General features: G+C 33.8%; 3 protein-coding genes across 12 annotated transcripts; all 3 read right to left on the bottom strand.

The window, feature by feature from the left end:
• Positions 1 to 1,571: 1,571 nt before the first annotated feature.
• On the bottom strand, positions 1,572 to 5,592 carry LOC110904980 (serine/arginine-rich splicing factor RS2Z33). 3 transcript variants are annotated; one of them, XM_035983472.1, is made up of 8 exons: positions 5,441 to 5,482; positions 5,287 to 5,332; positions 3,977 to 4,115; positions 3,288 to 3,327; positions 3,070 to 3,165; positions 2,744 to 2,985; positions 2,560 to 2,640; positions 1,572 to 2,070 (listed from the first exon to the last, which is right to left on the bottom strand). In XM_035983472.1, the coding sequence occupies exons 3-8, from the start codon at positions 4,108 to 4,110 to the stop codon at positions 1,728 to 1,730; spliced, it is 936 nt and encodes a 311-aa protein (XP_035839365.1). In that variant the 5' UTR covers positions 4,111 to 4,115; positions 5,287 to 5,332; positions 5,441 to 5,482; the 3' UTR covers positions 1,572 to 1,727. The 3 variants fall into 3 exon arrangements, with proteins under 3 accessions (XP_035839365.1, XP_022006532.1, XP_035839367.1); XM_022150840.2 differs by lacking the exon at positions 5,287 to 5,332 and having other exon boundaries at positions 5,441 to 5,592; XM_035983474.1 differs by lacking the exon at positions 5,287 to 5,332 and having other exon boundaries at positions 3,288 to 3,556.
• Positions 5,593 to 6,302: 710 nt separating this feature from the next.
• Positions 6,303 to 11,542, bottom strand: LOC110904978 (ribosomal lysine N-methyltransferase 4). 8 transcript variants are annotated; one of them, XR_004879774.1, is made up of 14 exons: positions 11,358 to 11,542; positions 11,160 to 11,269; positions 10,987 to 11,050; positions 10,796 to 10,906; positions 10,257 to 10,316; positions 9,998 to 10,105; positions 9,798 to 9,867; positions 9,652 to 9,692; positions 9,452 to 9,532; positions 9,135 to 9,388; positions 7,926 to 8,046; positions 7,145 to 7,793; positions 6,896 to 7,044; positions 6,303 to 6,717 (listed from the first exon to the last, which is right to left on the bottom strand). XR_004879774.1 is itself a non-coding variant. In XM_022150836.2 (13 exons), exons 1-13 carry the CDS (start codon positions 11,481 to 11,483, stop codon positions 6,571 to 6,573), a joined length of 1,413 nt encoding a protein of 470 aa, XP_022006528.1. In that variant the 5' UTR covers positions 11,484 to 11,542; the 3' UTR covers positions 6,318 to 6,570. The 8 variants fall into 8 exon arrangements, 6 of the variants coding, with proteins under 6 accessions (XP_022006528.1, XP_022006529.1, XP_035839363.1 ...); XM_022150836.2 differs by lacking the exon at positions 7,145 to 7,793 and having other exon boundaries at positions 6,318 to 6,717; positions 7,958 to 8,046; positions 10,257 to 10,319; XM_022150837.2 differs by lacking the exon at positions 7,145 to 7,793 and having other exon boundaries at positions 6,318 to 6,717; positions 7,958 to 8,046.
• A 3,014-nt stretch (positions 11,543 to 14,556) lies between these two features.
• Positions 14,557 to 15,396, bottom strand: LOC110904977. Its single transcript, XM_022150835.2, has one exon. It carries the CDS (start codon positions 15,270 to 15,272, stop codon positions 14,727 to 14,729), a length of 546 nt encoding a protein of 181 aa, XP_022006527.1. The 5' UTR covers positions 15,273 to 15,396; the 3' UTR covers positions 14,557 to 14,726.
• Between the last annotated feature and the right edge of the window lie 6,442 nt (positions 15,397 to 21,838).

Raw genomic sequence — 21,838 nt, 5'->3', positions numbered from 1 at the left:
TTGTTTATGAATAATGAAAGCATAAACACACCAAAGTATGGCATTTGGAACCATTATGTCTATCTTTGGTCATACATCGTAATGCAACATTGCATAAACTCATCATATGGATGGGCCCATGCATGAGTTTCATATACCTTTTTACCATACCTTAGACATGAAGCCCATATTAAAAGCTTGTGATTCTCCCCTAATCATGGATTAATGGGATCCACTTTTCGTAATTTAAAAGACACCCCTTCAACTATAAGCATATGACAAAAGGGTCCCTTAACTTTGATCATTCCTAAGAATATTCTGGCTTTTGTTTTTCAAATGCTCTCTTGGTGGAAAACCAAGCCCGATAGATGTGAAATAAATGACAGAAAACCACGTGTTCTTGATACTATCTCGCGGGAAACTTGTTTCAAAATCAACATGCATTGTAGGATTGGTGAGACGTTCCTTCAATAGGAAAATGCAAGGTGTTCAGCCAACTCCTAGAAGAGAAACTTGATGAAAATACGGGAAGATGATGTTTTGTCTTCTTCAGCGAGTCGAATATAAAATAAAACATCCCAACTCAGATTATCAGTCTATGTTGGACCAAGTGATATAGTATAGGGACTAGGGGTGTAATATTGTTCTATTATGTAACCCTAATGGCATCAACACAAGCTAATACAATTTACAACTAACTTGGTAAGTTGGTATGCCCACAACCAGCGGAGAGGCTGGCCGTCGCCACACCCATAATCTTCTTCTCTACAAGCTTTCTTTACTCAGATCCACAGCCCCTTTCTTATACACTTTAACAACAAACTAACACAATCACGGCTAATCGACGACTGCTACCACCCTAAAGCCCCAAATCCAACCGTCACCTGCACTTGCTAGCAATTTTACAAGACGCTATCGCCCTAAAACCCTAAATCCAATTTGATTATAAAAACAATGATAAAGATGGGTAATCTATTCATATATTTTTATAGTAGTGTTAAATCAAGTTGAAGCACTCGTAATAATACTTTTTTCTTGTAATGCATTTGGGCTTATGTATATTTAGAATATATAAATGTTCATGATCCTTTTTTTTTAAAGTGGACAAACTGAGATGAGCCTAGTTATATTTATATTTTTATAATAGTGAAATCAAGTTGAAGCACTCATTATATTTTTTTTTGTAATGCCTCTCTATTCCTACGGGGTAGAGGTAAGGCTGTCTACATCTTACCCTCCTCAGACCCTATCTTTGCTTTACTATTGGTGGGATTTACTGAGTATGATGATGATGACGACTAACAGAAAACCGAAGAGGACCCTAACTAAAAAAAGTGGTAGAATACGATTAGGCATGGGTAGACTTGGATCCAACCATGGAAGCCAACACAACCGTTGCGAAATCTACCGTCGCCATTGTAAAAGCAAACATAGTGGGTGAATCAAGTCTACGTAGGTTCTCAATTTTGGTGTTTTGCTATCATCATTAAATCAATGCGTGACAAACAAATTTTAAACACAAAACCTATCATTTAACAATTAACATATCTGCAGAAAACCTATCATTTAACAATTAGCATACCTGCAGGAAATTAAACACAAAACAAATCAAGTTGCTTCAGTTATCTTCATTAACACCAAACACCGAAATTAAGAAACTTATGGTTCACAATGTTTCCTTTATCTTTCACAAGATTCAAATTCAGATTACTAAGGGTTCATACGGGTAATCTCAAGTAACACAGCATTTAACCAGATTCGCTGGGCTCAGGCGAACCATTGTTTACAACATCTTCATCCTCAATAGGGGTCCCGTTGTCTCTAGTCACCGGGCTCGGGCTACGGCTGTGCCCATTTTCTTCAGCAGGGCTCCTATTGTCAGGGCTACGGCTGACATCACGAACATCATCTTCCACAGGGCTTCTGCTTGCTGCCTTTGGCCTCCTTGCATCATCTGTTGGTGATTGTGATGGGCTTTGTTTCCTCCCTTTGGATGTTTGTGGCGAAGAAGCTCGATTTCTCCTTGGGCTTCTTGACCTTCTTTCAGCACGTTCAACGCTGCGTTCTCGTCTTGCAGGTGACCTCGATCGGCTAAAGAATTAATTTAAACTTACATAAATAAAATAAATCCCACGTATATATAATTTAAAGAGTATAATGCCATTTTAGACCCCGAGGTTTGGCCAGTTTCGAGACTTTCGTCCAATGATTTGTTTTTCCACATCTTGCCATTTTCATCCAACTCGTTAACTCCATCCATTTATCTCCAGTAAATGAGGGGCATTTCTGTCTTTTTAAACATTTTATTAAAATAAAAGAAACTATAAAAACAAAAGATCCACCTTTGTTGACTTTCTGCCCACCCAAACCTTTTGATCATCACAAAAAATGCCATAAAAAATACCTTTCATTTAATAGAGAAAAATGGATGGAGTTAACGAGTTAGATGACATTGGCAAGATTTCAACCTTTTGGATCCGGATGGGGAAAAACAAACCTTTGGACAAAGGTCGCAAAAGTAGCAAAACCTCAGGGACAAAAATGGCATTTTACTCGAACTTAAAGTTAACGTTAAATAACCTGCGGCTCCTGCTAACGCTACGACTCTGACTCCTTCCACGCCGAGGTGGGGACGGAGTGCGTGAGTAACTCCTTCCACGCCTGCTTTCAAAACTCAGTAAGTTAATATTATCTTCACTAATAAAACAAGAATTATCAAAGAAAATAATTAAACAAAACTACAAAAGAACCATGATTAACTTACTTCACTTTCTTCGGACTGTTCTGACAATTCCTTTCTATATGACCCTGTTCTCCACAGCGATAGCACTTATTCTTCCAATCACCAGCTTTACAGTCACGGGCCCAATGACCATCAAGTCCACAGTTGAAACAACGGCCTGATCCTGGTGGAGGACCTCTACCAAGGAATTCACGAGAGCCGCCATAGCCACCACCACCACCACCGCGACCACCACCACCGCCGCCGCCGCCCCCTCGCGGAGCCTGTTACATTCAGAGAATATACATATTAAGATGCTATTGAGTTTGTTTTCGTTATCAAAATGAAAGATCATTATATAGTGTTACCCCTTTTGCAAATTCCACCACGATACGACTTCCATCGACATCACGGCCGTTTAAGCTATATCTTGCATCATCAGCATCCCTTGGGTCTTTAAATTCCTATATACATATACATATACATATATATATATATAGAGAGAGAGAGAGAACAGCGATAAAATCTATGAAGAGAAAACATGTAATAAAAAAACATTTAACTTTATAGATCAAGAAGCACATACCACAAAGGCAAAATCACGCTTCATGTCCACATCACGAATTCTGCGTTAAACGGGTGCCAGAAACAGTAAGGCCATCATGACATTAAGCACCAAAGGGCTGAAACTTTGCCCCTCAAAGATGAACTAAACACCACTTTCAGTTTGTAGCCATTTTCCATCAAAAAAAGACCCAAAACATTTATAGAAAGAATCGCCAAAGTCTCCTACACAATCTGCGTGGATAACGACTCTTTCCACCAAACACCAAAAGGCAACTTCTCACCATTGACCTTCAGAAATATCATTCAGGTTAATTTTCCTTTTTTTTAAAACAGAGTTTGTTGAGTATCAAGATTATGCCAATTATGGCAATGACTTAGCTTTCTACACACCTTGCAGTAGTAGCATATGACCCAAAATAGAAAAAGACTAGGCCTAATTACTCAAACACTGAATATAAACATTGAGACAACTTTTAGAAACATGGAACTATAATAATTTCACCGAGGCACCATAAGGCAACAATGAAGCATAAACATGAGTGACGGCGTTGTTTAACTATACCAGCAAAGCTAATATCACAAGAATGGCACAGAAAATTGCAGATGCCAATGTAATGTGTCATACATATTATACAATTAATCACCAATCAAATATATACAGATAGATTATTTAAAATAATTGTTAGTTAAACTGTTAAAACTTCTTACCTTCCATATCTGCTAAAAATGTCTTCCAAATCACGTGATCTTGTACGTGAAGCCAAGTGTCCAACATAAAGGCGGGTAGTTCCATGGCGATCATCGTGGTGGCGATCATCATAGCGGTCATTATAGCGCGGCATAATTCCTTAAAACAATAATGTAGTCTTTAAAAGATAAGAACCAACATGCAATCTTTTATTATAGCTGGCGAATAAACAACCACCTTGCAGCCATTATACATAGACACTTCACAAGATAATAATTTAAACTGTCTAAAAACAACTATGATGCAGTCACACTCTATGATGGAAATTTACGCACTGCAATATATGTTCCAATGACAACCAAGTAAGCACATGATCCATGTACCCAAGAATATGTATGTACTATGCTCATGAAAGGTTACTTGTTCATGCATATACTGCCCATCAACCCATGTAAGCATATCATCCATGTACCCAAAAATAACTTTTAGCAATTGACAATAGTATGCTATAAAATATAAATTTCTATCATTTTTTTGATACTTTCCATCATAAAGACTAAAAGAAAGAGAGATTTGAGAACACCAGGTTCAGTAAAAATAAGCGCCAAATTACTCTTTCCTAGACATGATGAGGTTAAAGAGCAGCCAACGGGTTTATTTTATAGAGACGTTAAAAAGATAGTGTGGTTGAACCAGCGGCTCTTTTGATAAAACTAGTAAAAGATTTTCCAGTATTATCATGTTAATTTATTAAAGAATAAGTACTAAGAAGCAAAAAAGATCAAAGCATGTAAAGATCAAAGGTTTGACATATTTCATATAAGCCCACAGATGCAAGTGTTTAACATAGCTCAATTGATAACAGACTATAATAGTATAATGTGAACCTTACAACAAAGGTTGAATATAGTAAAAACATATGCTCTTGATATAAAAACAATTGTTTCACGAAAAGATTGGTCATCTATTTCACAAACCTAAGCTCCTAATTAATTTTCCACTGTCCCCTACCTCCCAACACTATGATTTAGAGCGAACCCTAAAAGGCTAAAACTTCAAAATTCATATTTCATATTAATTTCATCAAAAACATCTTTACACCACTCCTAAAAATTGAATGTGTGTGTGTCAATTTTCAAGTCCATAATAAAACTCTTAACGTATTTTTAATTTTTAAATCCACCATATAAACCACCAACAAACCATACATATTAATTTCACCTAACAAACAGCATACCGTTAAAAACAATCCTTTACAACAATCAACACACAACGAATAAATTTAATCAACAAAAACTCAAAAGATATCCTGATTGTGAAGTAAAAGTACCGATTGTGACCTTAACAGATCCAGATCCGCACTCAGCGAACTAAAACTACCAAATTAAATTGCTTCATATATTCAGATCTAGCAAATAAACTCACAACAAAGTATAGAAATTTGAAAAATCAGATGCACGAAGAGAAAAGAAAGAGAGAGATACCTGATGTAGTCGCCTCGTAGAAACCCTAGATTTGATTCGTTCAAAAAGAGAGGTATTGACTGTCTTGTTGTTTATATAGCACTTCGAGATCCATAAATCCTATCCGTCCAAATAGACCCGTGGGCCGTGGATCGGTAATTAGTTAATTAGGTGGACCAGGGGTTATTAAACATTTCAGAGCGGCGGGCTTGACGTACTTACTAGTCATTAACCCTTTTGATGGGAACTCAAGAGGGGGGGATTGTTAACCGAAACCGTTTATTAACTGATAACTGGTTAGAATTTAAAAAACGGCGGTTTGTAACTGATCATAAATATTTAGGATAGTAACCGGCTTTTACCGATGTACCGGTTAACTGGGAAAAAAATGAAAATAATCGATTAATTAACCGAAAATAACTGGTTATTAATCGAACGGGTTAAAGTAAATAACCTAACTAGTTAAAGTAAAAACCAATTAAAGCAAAAATTTGAAAATAACCGTCTAAACCAAGTTGGCGCTGGACAAATTATTAATTTTATCAAGGTTATTAATTTATCGAGTATTAAATTATAGAGGTTCTACTGTACGAGTAAATAAGACTAAATGTAAGGAAGTACTTTCAAATGAATTTTATTGCAAGATGGTTCACAATTCACACGCTCTATTCTACAACTCTTTACCTTAGATTCATGGTTGATATTTTTTTTTTTCAAAAACAATGCGTACTTGCATCCTTGCAACTTGGCTCACCCGTGCCTATTTCTATATCTATTTTACGATACGATTATCTTATTATTAGTCTATTATTCTATGCCCAAATCCAAAATTGACTTTGCAAGTCTTGAATTCTATTGAGTCGAGTCAACCGGACAAATGGTCTTTCGCTAAGCCAGCTGAAATCAAACCATTTACAACTTGGTAAGGAGTAGCTCAAACTACAGTCTGGAGTTGGCCAAACAAAGTTTTTAAGTTTAGAACCAGACCCAGAAGCCAAACTCTAACCTTGTTACCTGTTTCAGTTTAGCTTGTTAACACCTCTCCACATCAAAAAATAATATTCTTTTTCACCTTTTAGGCTTTTACATTCTTAATTAACCTAAAGTTTATAAAATTTATAGACGTATATTTTTTTTCATCTCTGTCTACTTTACACAGATTCTCTTTGTTTCAAAGTTTGACAGTAGTTTTTCAGCCATGAAGAAGCAGATTCAAGGATCCGAAGCTCCCCAGTGAGGAAATCTCGAGCCAGCTGCATCCTTCGTCTGTGTTTTTCAGAGCTGTGGTGAGTTAGAGACTGTAAAACAATTGTTAGCAACAGAAATTAGTAATTAAGCATGTAATAAAACAGGTGTGGTTTAAATAAGTCAATTTAAGTACTAGTCAAAATGGGTTAGATACCAATGCGTCCAATGTATCATAAACATGAACACAACAACTCATACGGGACAAAGATTGAATTTAGAGGACATTACCTCAAGGGCTGCTTTATAATTTTCAATCATGTGACTGAATCTCGAATGCAATAACTGATGTGCTTCCACTTCTCTATCCCTGTTCTTCAATGGAATTCTTGCCAGGCGGCCGTCATTTTGTGTTGCTTCCATAGCCAAATCTTGCAACTCTGAAGAGCACAAGAATTTTTTGATATTTATAATTTGTATAGACTAATATGTTTGATACTGTGTTAATATTCCACTAATAGTACATCAATAGTTCAATACCAGCAGAAAAGAAGTAACATGTGAATCAAACTAACATAATAGCTAGGGCTGGCTGTCACAAGCCGAACCGAGCCGAGCCAGGGCAAAACTCAGGCTCGGCTCGATTATAAACCGAGCTGGAAATCTAAGCTCGGGCTCGGCTTGGTTTTAAACCGAGCTAGCTCGGCTCGATTTTGAAATCAAAAACTAATACATGGCTTTCAAAATTCAGTATTTTAAGATATTATTCAATAATTCAAAAGAATATATCTAAAATAAGCTCAAGTTTAACAACACAAAATAAGTTCTTAATTTCAACGAAATACAATATAAGTTCATTAGCATGGTAATCAACCTTCAAATATGTTATAGATATCAAATTATACTCCTAATTACATGTAAATAATAATCAGTTTTTTTGTGATAATATATATAAATAAAATATATTAAAAGCAAGTTTATACGAGCTAAGCCGAGCCGAGCCGAGCTGGTATGCGAGCCAAACCGAGCCAATTCGGCTCGTTAAGAGCCGAGCCGAGCTAGATTCACTTTCTGATGAGCCGAGCCGGCTCGGCTCACTTTCAAACCGAGCCACATCGAGCGAGCTTTTTCCGAGCTAAATCTGAGCGAGCTTCAAGCGAGCTCCGAACCGCGAGCTTTTTGGACAGCCCTAAGTAGCATTTGGAAAAAATAAATTCATCAATGTACATATTTTTTATTTAATTTTCAGAAACACAGATTTTAACAAAAAAGACATCCTTATTTATTCAAATTGGTATTTAAGAAAGTTATAAGTAATTACATATTAATACAGCGGCAAAAAATATCTTAGACCTTGGGGAGAAGTGCAACATAGAACACGAGCAAGTGCACGAAGTGACTGTGGGATTCCCCTCCCTTTGCCACTTGAAGACTTAACTTCCCTGTATAATAACAAGAAAAAAGTTGTAAATATGTAATCCAGTCTAGGGATGAGCAAATCCCGATCCCGTCCCGATCCCGAAAATCCCGATCCCGAATTTCGCCAAATCTGGGTACCGATACCGATACCGAAATATGTCGGTACGGTATCGGTATTTCAAGGTAAAATTCGGTATTTTACCGTACCGTACCGATCCCGAAAATGCCAAAAAGTGGATACCCTTTCCGATACCGAAAAAATTCGGTAAGGTATTTTCAGGATCGGTTTCGGTTTCGGTTCGGTACGGTACGGGATCGTATTTGACACCAAATGCTCATCCCTACACATGCCTTATAAAACAACCAGAAAATAAAAAATAAATACCAGCCACTGTCACTACTACTAGCATATAATATTAGTGAATATGTTTTAGGGAAAATCACAAAAATAAACATTGACCAGCACCTCTACCAAAATAAACATGGATTGTGTCTACGGTAGACGCGATCACTGAAAACGAGACAACTTTTGCGTCTACCGTAGACTCATGAATCCTAGCGAATAAGAAGTTGACACGTGGATCTAAAAATGAGTTTGCGGCTACATACTACATCTCAAAAATGAGTATGCGTCTAGTAGCCTCCAACAGTTTGCGTCTAAAGGATAGAATGCGTCTGAGATTGTACCATGGGTTTCCACGCCAACTTTTTTTCTTTTCCACCACGATTTTTAAACGAGTATAACTTTTTCATACGATAGTATTTTTATAAAAAATACGCCAAATTAAAGATAATAAAATTCTCTTTAATTTAGTGTAAACTTTTTTTTTTAAATGTTAACGTATGAAAAAAGTTATGGTCGTTTAAAAATCGTGGTGGAAAAGTAAAAAAAAAGGTCTAAGGATGATGACATGTATCAATTTCTTATTCGCTAGGATTCATGAGTCTATGGTAGACGCAAAGTTTGCCTCGTTTTCAATGATCACGTCTACCGTAGACGCAATCAATGTTTATTTTGGTAAATGATGTTGGTCAATGTTTATTTTTGTGATTTTCCTATGTTTTATAATATGATATCATCAAGTGGACTTTTACATGAACAGATACCTACATCACCATGAAGCCATTTTCCTGTGAACTTAAATCATTAACATCTTTCAGTGATGGTGTTGTGTGTCTATGCAAAAGATCCAACTTCAATGCATGCAGGTGATCATTCGGAGGTGCATTGACCTCGACTTTGACTTGATCATATTTGTTGCGGGGAATTATAAATCCAAAGTCCAATAAAAGTCTAGCATTGGAAAACTTCCCGTATCTTATAAGAACCTCATCACCAGGAGCATAATTTTCATCAGCAATAACCTGTAGAATGCACATTAATTGGTGAATTAAGGATATTTAAGACATTGGTTTTGAGGAGATTACCTCTGACACTTGTTTAAAGTCATCACTCAACACATCGGTTTCTGAGTTAGCATCATGGTTAAAGAAATCTGCAAAAGGAATCTAAAAAAGTGTTTATTCACTGAAGAGCTTCTACAAGACGACTATTTAAAAAAAATGGAGCTTCGAAAGAAATTACAACAGTTATAAAGATTAAAAGAATCGTCATATTAGGAGGATACCATTGAAACACCCCTTGTGCTGACCCAACCTCGAGATTCAACTGAAACATTTGCAAATGCTTAAGTTAGAATACCATGAATGAATGTCAGTTAAAGGATAAAGATTTACTGAGCATAAAAAATGGAAATATGATAAGATGTTATGCCTAGATTATATGCATGCTTGAATTCGTGCAATGTGACACCATCAAAGTATTCAGGGAAACTGTCAAGAACCTGCATTTAAGTAATGATCGTGTGAACACCGATTGTTAAGTTCTTAATCATCTGGTGACTGGTTATTATAAGTTTTTTTTAACTAATAACCAGTGAGGCTTCATAAACTAAAGAGAAGTAACGGACATACATGTTTTATGGAGGAGAAATCCTTTTCAATTTGACCTTTATGTTTCAATGTTTCGTGATATAGAGAACTTATCTTGATCATCTTCAATTCCTCATCACTCCATAATACCTATAAAGAAATAAAAGTGTTCAAAGTAAATAACAAACAGGATTAAGTGAGAATAAAAGTAAAATGTGCCATCAAATGATCCTTAACGAAACGGATATATGGTTATCAACTATCAAGTGTGTGACTTATCCAAAAGGAAAGAGAAAAATACCGTGCTATGCATATCTTCGACACGTGGCAAACAACTGATGTAAGGGGCCCATTCAGAAGCCTGCTAGAAGATATACAAAGAACCACTTAGAACATGTCCCCAAACACTTTCATCAGAAGCGTAATAGCATGCTACGTATAAATAAAATAACATGTGATACTAAAAAGCCAATTGCAAACAATAAGTACTGTAAAGTATATCACACACAAGATCTCATGGCCGGCCCTGAGGGTGGGTGCGGAGGACCACCGGCCAGGGCCCGATATTTCGAAGGGCACGTTATTCTAAAAAAATCCAATATGTAAAAAAAATAAATTAACATTGCATACCCATACAAACACCAACATAGGCCCACTTACAAAACTATTTTTATGGTTTATATTAGTAATTAGCCCATTGACAATAGGTTTAAATCTTTAGTGAGCCCAATACTCAATTTCGTTAAGGCCTAAGGGCACGTTTTTTCGAGCTCGAACAAGGTACACGAATTCTCAAGGCCGGCCCTGCAAGATCTCATAAGAGTAAGATGGAATTTGTACCTCACCAAATCTTTGGTGCAGTAGGATGACCAAAGCAAGCTTTGCAACATTGCCGACGTCCTCACCCAACAAAGAATTTATTGAAGGATGCAGATTATCCGGGGCCAATTGCTGCAAAAAAGAAAAAAGATAATTCACAGACTACATGGCATTGGGATACTAAAATATCATAAATTTCCATTAAAGCATACCACACTGTAAGGAACCTTCAATATGCAATCACCAGCTTGTATCGGTTTACAAGCAAACAATGACCTGAATTTAGGACATAGAAGAGTGAGCAAAATTTGGAAAATTAAAAGATCATGACTGACTAATGCCACTTAATTCCGCGAACCAAACGCACTGTAAACAGTAAAGTTACCTGCCATAAATTGACTTCCCAATTGAGAGGACGGACGAAATTTCGGCCCCAGACTTCTGCCTTAACCATGGTAAGAAATCGCCACACTCCTCGTCTATATACTGGAGTACCTGAGTCAAGTTAACTCATTCAGTGATTTCATCAAACAGTTGGTGTTCATGGTACAAAAAGAGCCACTTATTGAGTTTAACTGGGAACCTGATGTGGATAAGATGAATTGGAAAAGTTGCACCTGGTGCGAATGCGACACCGGCTGGTAGCCCAAAGAGGCCGTTGAATTGCAGAACTGTAAATTTGGAAGCCAGTTACGAATTGCATAAACATTTGCTACTTTTCGTTGCCTTGTTCAGAAGTCAGAACCCTCAGACCTCCAGACTCCAGTTACGAATTGAAAGGGATAATAATAATAATAATAATAATAATAATAATAATAATAATAATAATAATAATAATAATAATAATAATAATAATAATAATAATAATAATAATAATAATAATAATAATAATAATAATAATAATAATAATAATAATAATAATAATAATAATAATAATAATAATAATAATAATAATAATAATAATAATAATAATAATAATAATAATAATAATAATAATAATAATAATAATAATAATAATAATAATAATAATAATAATAATAATAATAATAATAATAATAATAATAATAATAATAATAATAATAATAATAATAATAATAATAATAATAATAATAATAATAATAATAATAATAATAATAATAATAATAATAATAATAATAATAATAATAATAATAATAATAATAATAATAATAATAATAATAATAATAATAATAATAATAATAATAATAATAATAATAATAATAATAATAATAATAATAATAATAATAATAATAATAATAATAATAATAATAATAATAATAATAATAATAATAATAATAATAAATAATAATAATAATAATAATAATAATAATAATAATAATAATAATAATAATAATAATAATAATAATAATAATAATAATAATAATAATAATAATAATAATAATAATAATAATAATAATAATAATAATAATAATAATAATAATAATAATAATAATAATAATAATAATAATAATAATAATAATAATAATAATTAATAATAATAATAATAATTAATAATAATAAATAATAATAATAATATAATAATAATAATAATAATAATAATAATAATAAATAATAATAATAATAATAATAATAATAATAATAATAATAATATAATAATAATAATAATAATAATAATAATATATAATAATAATAATAATAATAATAATAATAATAATAATAATAATAATAATAATAATAATAATAATAATAATAATAATAATAATAATAATAATAATAATAATTAATAATAATAATAATAATAAATAATAATAATAATAAATAAATAATAATAATAATTAATAATAATAATAATCAATTAATAATTAATAATAATAATTAATAATAATAATAATAATAATAAGGGCTTTCTGGGGCCTAATAGAATGCAGTGGGTCACTTGCTAAATTTCTTTTTATTTGGATCTTTGTTAACATAATGGGCTTGTAACCAATGGGGGCCTTTCCCCACCCAATCTTACATAAATCCGCCTAGAGGTGTACAAACCTGAACCCGGATATTAGAAAAACCAGGTTTTTTAAACCCGAGCCTACCCATAAGGTAGGGCCCAGGTATGTATATTCTCTTCAATACCCGAACCCAAACCCGGGTTTTTTCGTATCCGGTTTGTACACGGATTTCCATAATACCTGTATCCGGGTTTTCGTTATACCCGTAACCAGGTTTTCAAATAATAGTATGCATAATTCATTAAGCATTGCACTATGCATGTGAGATCTAAATCTTTTGATTTGAATTATAAATAATAATATGCATAATCCATAAACATATGTTGCACACTAGTTATCTATAAAAGAATTGAATATATGTTAAGATCAACCTAGCATATCCCTTTGAAAATTGTATCAACCGATACAAATATGACTTGTTAACGGACCAATTAATCCGTGGAGATGACGCTTTGAAGTGTAACTTGTAAAACAATATGTTCTGTTTTTGTAACTAAAATTTATTATCTTTGTTTACGAATTAAAATTGTTTTTTTTTTTTGTCTTTACACTTGCGTAATTAGTGAAGCTTCACATATCTATACATATAATAAAAGAAACCAATTGATGGACACGTGTCGATACGAGAGGCATCTATTTTTTTAGTTTTCTTGCCATATATTTATGTTTATTTTTATCTTAAAAATTACAAGTTTTAAAATAATTTATCAAGTTATCCCATATTTTAAGTCGACGTTTATCTATAACTATATCTCTATATTTATATTTATATTTATCTTCTAATATAATCTTTATACTTATCTTTAGTTTATTATTTTGCGAGTAAATTGCATAAAACGTCCTTTATGTTTCCTCAAACTTGCAGGTTCCAGCCTTAATGTTTAAAACTTGCTAAAAACATCCTTTAAGTTTATTTTTGTTGTTGGTTTAATCCTTTATGACTAACAAAGTTAATTATCTCAGTTTATTTCCCTCACATGCCTAACATGTGAGGATCCCACTATCGTTTGACGACCGACATCAACTGACTCGCAAAATGGAATGGGGATGTGCTGCAAACGCAAAACTGCCTAAAACCCAAGCAAAATTGCATTTGTTTTCACCGGAGATGTAGTCCAAACACAATTGGATCTCTTAAATTTATGGGGCAATTCACATGGAGCAAGCCCCTTTTCATTCCGAGCTATCAACATCCACTCGGAGGAAAGATCCAGCCCGCGTTTCGCTGACTAAATGCCAAACAAGCCATATTTGCATGTTGATAGCCTCATGTTAGTTCTGTATGTGAATTCAAATTGAAAAGTGCATATCATTTTTTGTAATTGTTTTCCTCTTTAGTTTTGATTACTTGATTGAGATTACATGTATTAAGTAGGGAAGAATAAAAACTAATATTTAGGTACAAAACAATGGGTCATGAATGGGTAAAGAAAAAATAAGTGGATTTAATGGACTTTTGTAATACACAAGTTTATAACCTAATAGCAAAAAATAAAAAAATAAAAACAAAGTAAAATGTTCTAATATGTAAATAGTATATCAAAGTTCTTTTTATCAAAAACGTATTTTGACGACTGTGTGTGTTAACAGATTACATTATATTTATTCAACTCGTGTAGTACGTGTGCTTATTCAACTCATGTTATACACGGGTAATTAAAGATGTAACTTTTTTATTATATAAAAATATATTTAATCAGCCCGTGTAATACACGGGGTTCTAACCTAGTTTATCAAATAATTGTTTTGTATTGTCTCATTTTCAATCCACTCTTAACTACACATATTAAACATAGGTTTACGAAAACAAAATTTCCATATACTTTCTTTTCATTATTTACCATCTCAAAACTAATAACTATTACTTTCTCTTATTTTTACAAACAATTGAACACTTAAAAGAAACAAATTACTCAAGACAACTGTATTATCAATATCTGTACTATTCCGTTAACCGGAAGTCAACCTCATTTAGCAGCCGGCCAAACGCTGACTTTTTCCTTCTCAACCTTACAATAAACCGCCGTTACAGCCGCCACAAAATACACCTGAATAAATATTATCGACGCTGTATGATACTTTATCACACTTTCACCGGTCGCCAGTTCCACCAACACCAACGCCGCCAGCCCAAGCGCCGCCACGCGCCCATTCATCCTCTCCGAATACGGGCTAAACCCGAAGTCCACCTTCAACCCACCCGACATCGGCTCCTTTAACGGCACCGGCGGGAGGAACATGTTTCCGCCAGACCCACCCGCTTTTTTCCCCGTTTTTTTCGTCTTCCGGGCTTCCGCTTTTTTTCCGGTGCCACTCCGGTAACGAAGGCGGACCTGTGAGAGACGGTCTTCGAAGCTCCCGGTGTCGGGTGAGTCGGTGGTGGGTGGATCTTCAGGGGTTGAGTCTTCGGGGGTTGCTTTGGTTGTGAAGGAGAGGGTTTGGAGCGGTGGCGCGTGGCGGCGGAAGTGGGAAAGAGAGAGTGGGGATGAGAAGAGTGGGTTTGAGGATGCCATTGCCTCTTGTTTCTGTGTGGTTGCTTTCTGAGTGGATAAGAGGGAGGGGGTTCTTTACTTCTTATTTGTTTTCCTCCTTGTATTATTATTTATTGGATTATAGTTAAATAGAAAATGGATTTTGGCCCATGTTATAGTGTTTGGACTCATTTTGGGCCAAATATAATGTTTGGATTGACTGGGTTCCGGGCCCAAAACGGATAGGGTTGGATCAATAAAAGTCATAATCGGGTCGGGTTCGTTTTGATGGGAGAAGGCTTGGGTTTGACTAGTTTGAAACTGAAGTTGAAACTGTTTTGCGTTTTGTTTAACTGGACTCAAAATGGTTTCAAAATATTGGGCTACAATCTAATTCTAACCATACGGTTTGAGTTGGGTACTCTCTAAGAAAAACTACAGGGTTGTTTGTTTCAGCTCTTAATGGGTTATTAATGGTTCAGACCTCTTACTGATCCAACACTTAATGGTTCATACTGTTTGTTTCGCGAGCAGATCTGAATGGTTTAGACATTTGCCTCTGAATGGTTAACCATTACCGAGTCTGAATGGTTATAACCTCTTGTTTGAATTGGTCAGACTTTTGCATCTGAATGGTTAAACACTATAATGGCTCTAAATGGCCCAGACCTCTTACTAGTTCAACACTTAATAGTTCAGACCAATTACTGGTTCAGCACTTACCAAGTTAGAAGTTATCAAACAGCTCATAAGCTAAAAGTTACTAAATTAAACTTGGTGCAATTTTATTTATTTATTTATTATTATTATTATTATTATTATTATTATTATTATTATTATTATTATTATTTTTGTAATTTTGCCACCTTAATGGAATTTTTTGTACAGCACTTGATAAAAAATTTAAATAAAGCTCATAATTTTCCTTCTCTTTTCCATATACTTGGTGCAACTTTTTTGTAGCGTTGGCTTTCTATATGTTAATGAATGACAAAAACTTGTTAAACGTCCATATGATTATAATATGCGTTTATACATTCGTGTACGAATGGGTGTCACAATATGTAACCAAAATCCACATCTAGGTAGCTAAATTTATCAAAGTTATCTTTAATTTTATTCAAACAACTCTTAATAAGCAAGTATATATAAAGATACTGAAGTTAGAAAGATATCACCACGCAACACACATATGTGTATACAGCCACGTTGATGCACCTTGGTTTTTAATCCAAAGTTGTCTTTTACTGTCTTCTCTCTAAGACTAGATATATATAACCGTGAATAATCTTCTTTCTGGGTTGATAAATATGACCAATGAAATCTTATTACAATCGGCGGTGGATCACTTAAGACTTATCTGCTAATTACACTTTGTAAATATCACCAAGGACTTTGCTCTAATATGATAGCGATAACTATTCGGCTACTCACAAACACATATAAGCGTTTCAATGGGTGCTACAATTTTCTCACAAACAACTTCTTTTATTTATAATATATGGTTTTCAATCTAATGTAAAAGAAGTGCTTTTTTTTCTAACGGCAAACTCACACACCCTCGAAAGCTACTCTTAAATATACACCAACGTCCACCATGGGATTAGAACCCTCAATCACTTAAAAATGATACATCTTGGTACCGCTAGGTTACATACCCTCTCCCCTTTGATTTAGAAACACATATGACACAACAATTATTTACAAAAATGTGAGGTTTTTAATATGTTAATATCATAATATGTAGATGTAGACATTGTAGTAGGTGAGTGAGTGTATGAAGGGGTGAAGGCCCCCTAAGGCCCACGATTGTTTCAAGAGAATTAAGTCCTTTTAAATATTTCAGCCCAGATTGGGGCCACTTGGACACTGTAGTTTGTTTTTGTTAGTGGGGTTGGGGGCCTACCTCATTCATGTAGACAGTTTGGAACATAAATACATTACATAAAAGTTACCTTGTGTTTTACATCTTGGCTTGGTTTTTTTTTTCCCCACTATTAAATTCATTAATTTGTTTTCTTTGTTATCCTTTGTTTGTTTATTTTAATTTTTATATTTATTTTAATAATATAACGACAAAGACTGATAATTTATAAATACTTAGTTGTTTTATGAAAATTAGAATTAATTTTGGTTTAGGTTTGGTTAAATTGTTTATGAAAATTAGACAAATACTTAGTTGTTTTATGAAAATTAGGATAAATTTTGGTTTAGGTTTGGTTAAATTGTTTATGAAAATTAGATCCAGTTCTGTTATTGCTCATCCTTAAACACGGTTAATCACGTAACATACTTTAAAAAAAATTAGAAGCTATAGCAATACTATACTCAAATTAAAGATAATAAAGTTTGAATTTTTATGATGTATTTTTTTTAAGTATTAACGTATGAAAAAATAATGGGCATTTAAAAATCATAGAGTTAATTGTTTTAAAATAAGAGGGTAAAAATGTAATTATTATTTAAATAAACAAAAGTTGAGTAAAATTGAGGGGGCAACTGCGTAAATATCGTTTAAAAGCAAGATTTACCTTGAAAATTTTCTTTTTACATATTCAATATGTGTTGTACATCAAATAATTTTAATTGTATTACTTAAATTTTAAGATGTTCATAGTTTGCTGCATTATAATATAGTATAGCATAGATTTGTAAAAATGTGTAAAAAGTATTAATAATAGTAAGCTTGAGTAGTAGAAATTGTCAAACGAAATATGCTATATCCATAATCCTAAGAAGTTTACTCCATATAATATATATTGTTGCTCTATTTACATATGTGTCTGGTTGAACAATTCAGTTATGTCCAAACAGTGAACACCACAAACTGATGACACATGAACCCTTAGGTTTATACGCAAATGATATTATAGTAAAATATCAAAATGCTAAATTTAGAATGTGGATTTATTAACCACATATGGTTGTTCTATATGTATTTAAATGTGTGCATTTGAATTCTTGTTGTATTTGTACGCAAATTCTTAGGGTCGGCCATGATAATACTTACAGTTAAGCATCGACTTTAAGTTCTCAATATTTGATGCATATAACAACACGCGCTTAATCCTACAAATGAACTTTCGCTTGCACTGAAGGGTGTTTGATTTGCTGACGGAACGATAATGATGCATAACTGTTATTTTGACGAAATAAGGTGGAGACTATCAAATTCACATTTGTAATGTGAAAGTTTGATATATCGAATTTGTTAAGAGTTCAACATTATTAATTCCATTTCTTTCAAATTAATGAAAAGTTGACGTTTATAGCCAAAGCGGGTTAGGAGGCTACCTCTCAACTTTAAACCACATCTTATAGTCCAATAGTAGGTAAAACCGACCGAAAGCCCCGCTTTTGCCAGCATGACAGCAAGCACGGACTGGCAGCAAGGAGTCAACTGAATGACCAAAGCATCAAAGCGGGTTAGGAGGCTACCTCTCAACTTTAAACCACAGCTTAGAGCTTTTGAAGCTTGTATAATATAGGGTCGGTCGAAGTGACACCACTGTATTCTTGCCTGATAGATAGGATTTCATCCTTACAAACAATCTAATTGCTTTTAAAGGTCAATTTATTAAACATATGGTTATTCTATATTTATTTGAACTAGTATAGCTATCCACGCGTTGTTGTGTATGGAAGAGACATCCTGATCGACCCGGGTCAACATTTATACTGTTTTTAAAACTCTAAACGTACATATTTGCTTACCAACATAAAAGTCCAAACATACCAAAAAATATAGTTCGCCTTTGCGTTCCACTTCCTTGTAACGCGCAATTTAAGTATCTTGCGAGAGCCCTGTTTCATTTCCAAAATTTGTTTAGATGGTGATATTGGTGTTATGAATGAGGTTTTGGCGTTTGTTAGGGATGTTAAGGTGCATCTAGATATGTGGCGGAACTAGCTCATTAAATCAGAGGCAGTGGCGGACCCGAGAATTTTTCCATGGGGGTGCGGAACATTTTTAAAAATTTTAGGCCCCTAGGTATATAAGTAAAAAATCGGTTCGTATCGGGTCGGGTCGGGCCGGGTCATGTAAAACAAATGAACATCAAACTAAATTTATATAATCATCAAAAACATGTCAAACCTTGTTACAAACATAATTAAAACGTCGACGCCCTACGGGTTTTCATTTTTTGAAATATATCCAAAACATCATCTAAAACTAATTTCTTAAGCAATTCTTTCTCTATATAACATAAGTTCATCGCTCCATAACATAATGTTTCAACTTTAATTTTAATTTTCAACTATTCAAGCCCTAGAAATCATAACGTAAGTTGTAATCACCCTAAAAATATATAAACAACATAATCACCCTAAAAATATATAAACAACATAATCACCCTATAAATCATCTAAACAACCATAAACAACGTCAAAAGACACAAAATTTCAAACCTATTTAACAACTTTATTACCCTTTTTTTCTCCTATAATATCAACCAAAATCATCAAAATGACAAAGAAACTTACCCGTGTTCAGATTCCGGTTAGATTTGGTGTCAAACGACGTGGTATGGTGGTTGATTACGGTGGTCGCCAGCTGCTGGACTGTTGTCGCTGGGTGATTGTAACACCCCAAAAATGGGTTTGGTAATCAAACCACGTTAATAGTGATAACGGGTAAAACACCGTTAGTGGTAAAAATTAACGTGTTAAATATTAGAATTTAAATAAATAAACTTGGTGTTAATTAAAAGAGGATAAATACTTTGAGAAAACAAAAGTATATAGAAGACCCGAGTTAACGGGACTTAAAATAAAATGGGTTACGACTTCCCGAACCCATTAAGTTAACTAGGAATGTTTAACCTAGTTAATAAGGGGAATATTACTAGAAATAGGTGGGTTATGGTCTACTTAATGACTAACTAAACTAGAGGGACCTAAGTTGCCAAAAAGAAGACTTGAAGTATAAAAGCTAAAAATTAAAACACAACACACACTTGTGTGTGTGTGCGTACGCCCAGGAGCAAGAACAAGGGGCTCCAAACCCTAGTTCAACAAATTGATCAAATTGAAGCCCAAATCAAGAGCCAAATCAAGGGGATCGTAAGGTATGTCGAACTTTTAACATTCGTGAAGTTGTAAAAAAATTGATAATCATCCTAATCGCGAATTAGGCATGAATTAGAGAAGCTATGGCTAGATTAGTGATGTATATTTGCTTAGGAACGAAACCCTAAGTGAAAATCATACATAACATGCTATGAATTGAATGATTGAATGAATTCCCACACTAGGCTAAGTGGGTATTAGTCATAAGATGGAATTGATGATATGATTATGATTAGAATCATCATGCATGTTAAGTAATCGGGAAATACTTAAACAATTTGCAAGTTTGAGTATTTGATCATAAGTGATAGTGGTGAATTTTGATGTTAATCTTGGTAAAAATGACTAGTTATGAACTAGTTAGCAAATGTGTAGAATTATGCCCATTAGGTGTTTGTTAAAATGCCTAAATGAGAAGTAAAGAGTTGAAATTCAAGTGAAACGCGTAATTGGCAAGCTTGACTAATTACATGAGATATGGGATAAAACGGGTCCTAATCATAACGTTGATTTGCCTTAATCATGCATATTATATGATTAAAGGTAGTTGACTTTAGAAAGTTAAACAAACCTATGATGAAGTCGAATAGAAGTTTCGACATAAGATCCGTAAGATAAAATAGTCATAATAGCGATGACTAATCTAACCATCTTATAAATTATGATGCTAGTTTGACTCTTGACAAGCTAGATGGAGGTTTGGGGAAAGAAGCGGGTCAAACGGATCGTATACGCGGAAAAAAGCATAATCCGGATACAAGGTAAGTAAAGCTTACACCCTAATTATTTAATACCTATTGGTTTGATAGGTCGTGAATAGTAAGTCTTGTTTTAATCTATGATGTTCCGACACGGCAAGTGCGGTCCGGAACAAAAGACAATGGTCATAAATCATGTTTAATGGATAAAAAGGAGCTAATGCGAATAATTAGTCATGAAATGACTAAAAGATAACGAGTTTTTACATGGTTACCTTATAAGGTAAACCATTGCAAATAATAAGGGTAAAATGGTACTTTGGTCGCTTGTTGACAATAACCGTTAAATTGGGGAAAGACACGTTATAGCATGGGTTATAATGGGTCAAAGAAATCAATAGATGATTTATAGGTAAAACGACTATACGGTGTAAACCGGAGCGAGTCATATAGATAAGATGGTAATAAATATCATCTCATAAAGATTCATGGTCATTTAGACCGAACAGGTCAAAGGGTGAAAATATATCACCCTTTGATAATATTGACCAATGGTTTGTCGAGTTGTGTAATTTTAGGAATAAGTAGCACATGGATGTTTACATCGCTATTACCTAGCGGCTACTAAGGCAAGGTATCGTAACGGGTCAATACATTGATCCGAGCCAGGTTTGTGTAATGATTCAACTCATCGTGTAGAACTTGAGGTTTTCTAAGAGTTAAACAATGTCAAATTGGATATTTGGTTATCTTAAAGGTAAACCGAGTAATTCAAGTTATAATTGTAGTGTTTTAGAAACATAATGGTTTCTAAACAAGGTTAAAGTTAAAAGACCGGAT

The sequence above is a fragment of the Helianthus annuus genome, chromosome 14 (genome assembly GCF_002127325.2).
Source record: "Helianthus annuus cultivar XRQ/B chromosome 14, HanXRQr2.0-SUNRISE, whole genome shotgun sequence".
NCBI classification, from domain to species: domain Eukaryota; kingdom Viridiplantae; phylum Streptophyta; class Magnoliopsida; order Asterales; family Asteraceae; genus Helianthus; species Helianthus annuus.
Note: the sequence above shows the minus strand (reverse complement) of the source record. Positions and strands in the feature narration are given on the sequence as shown.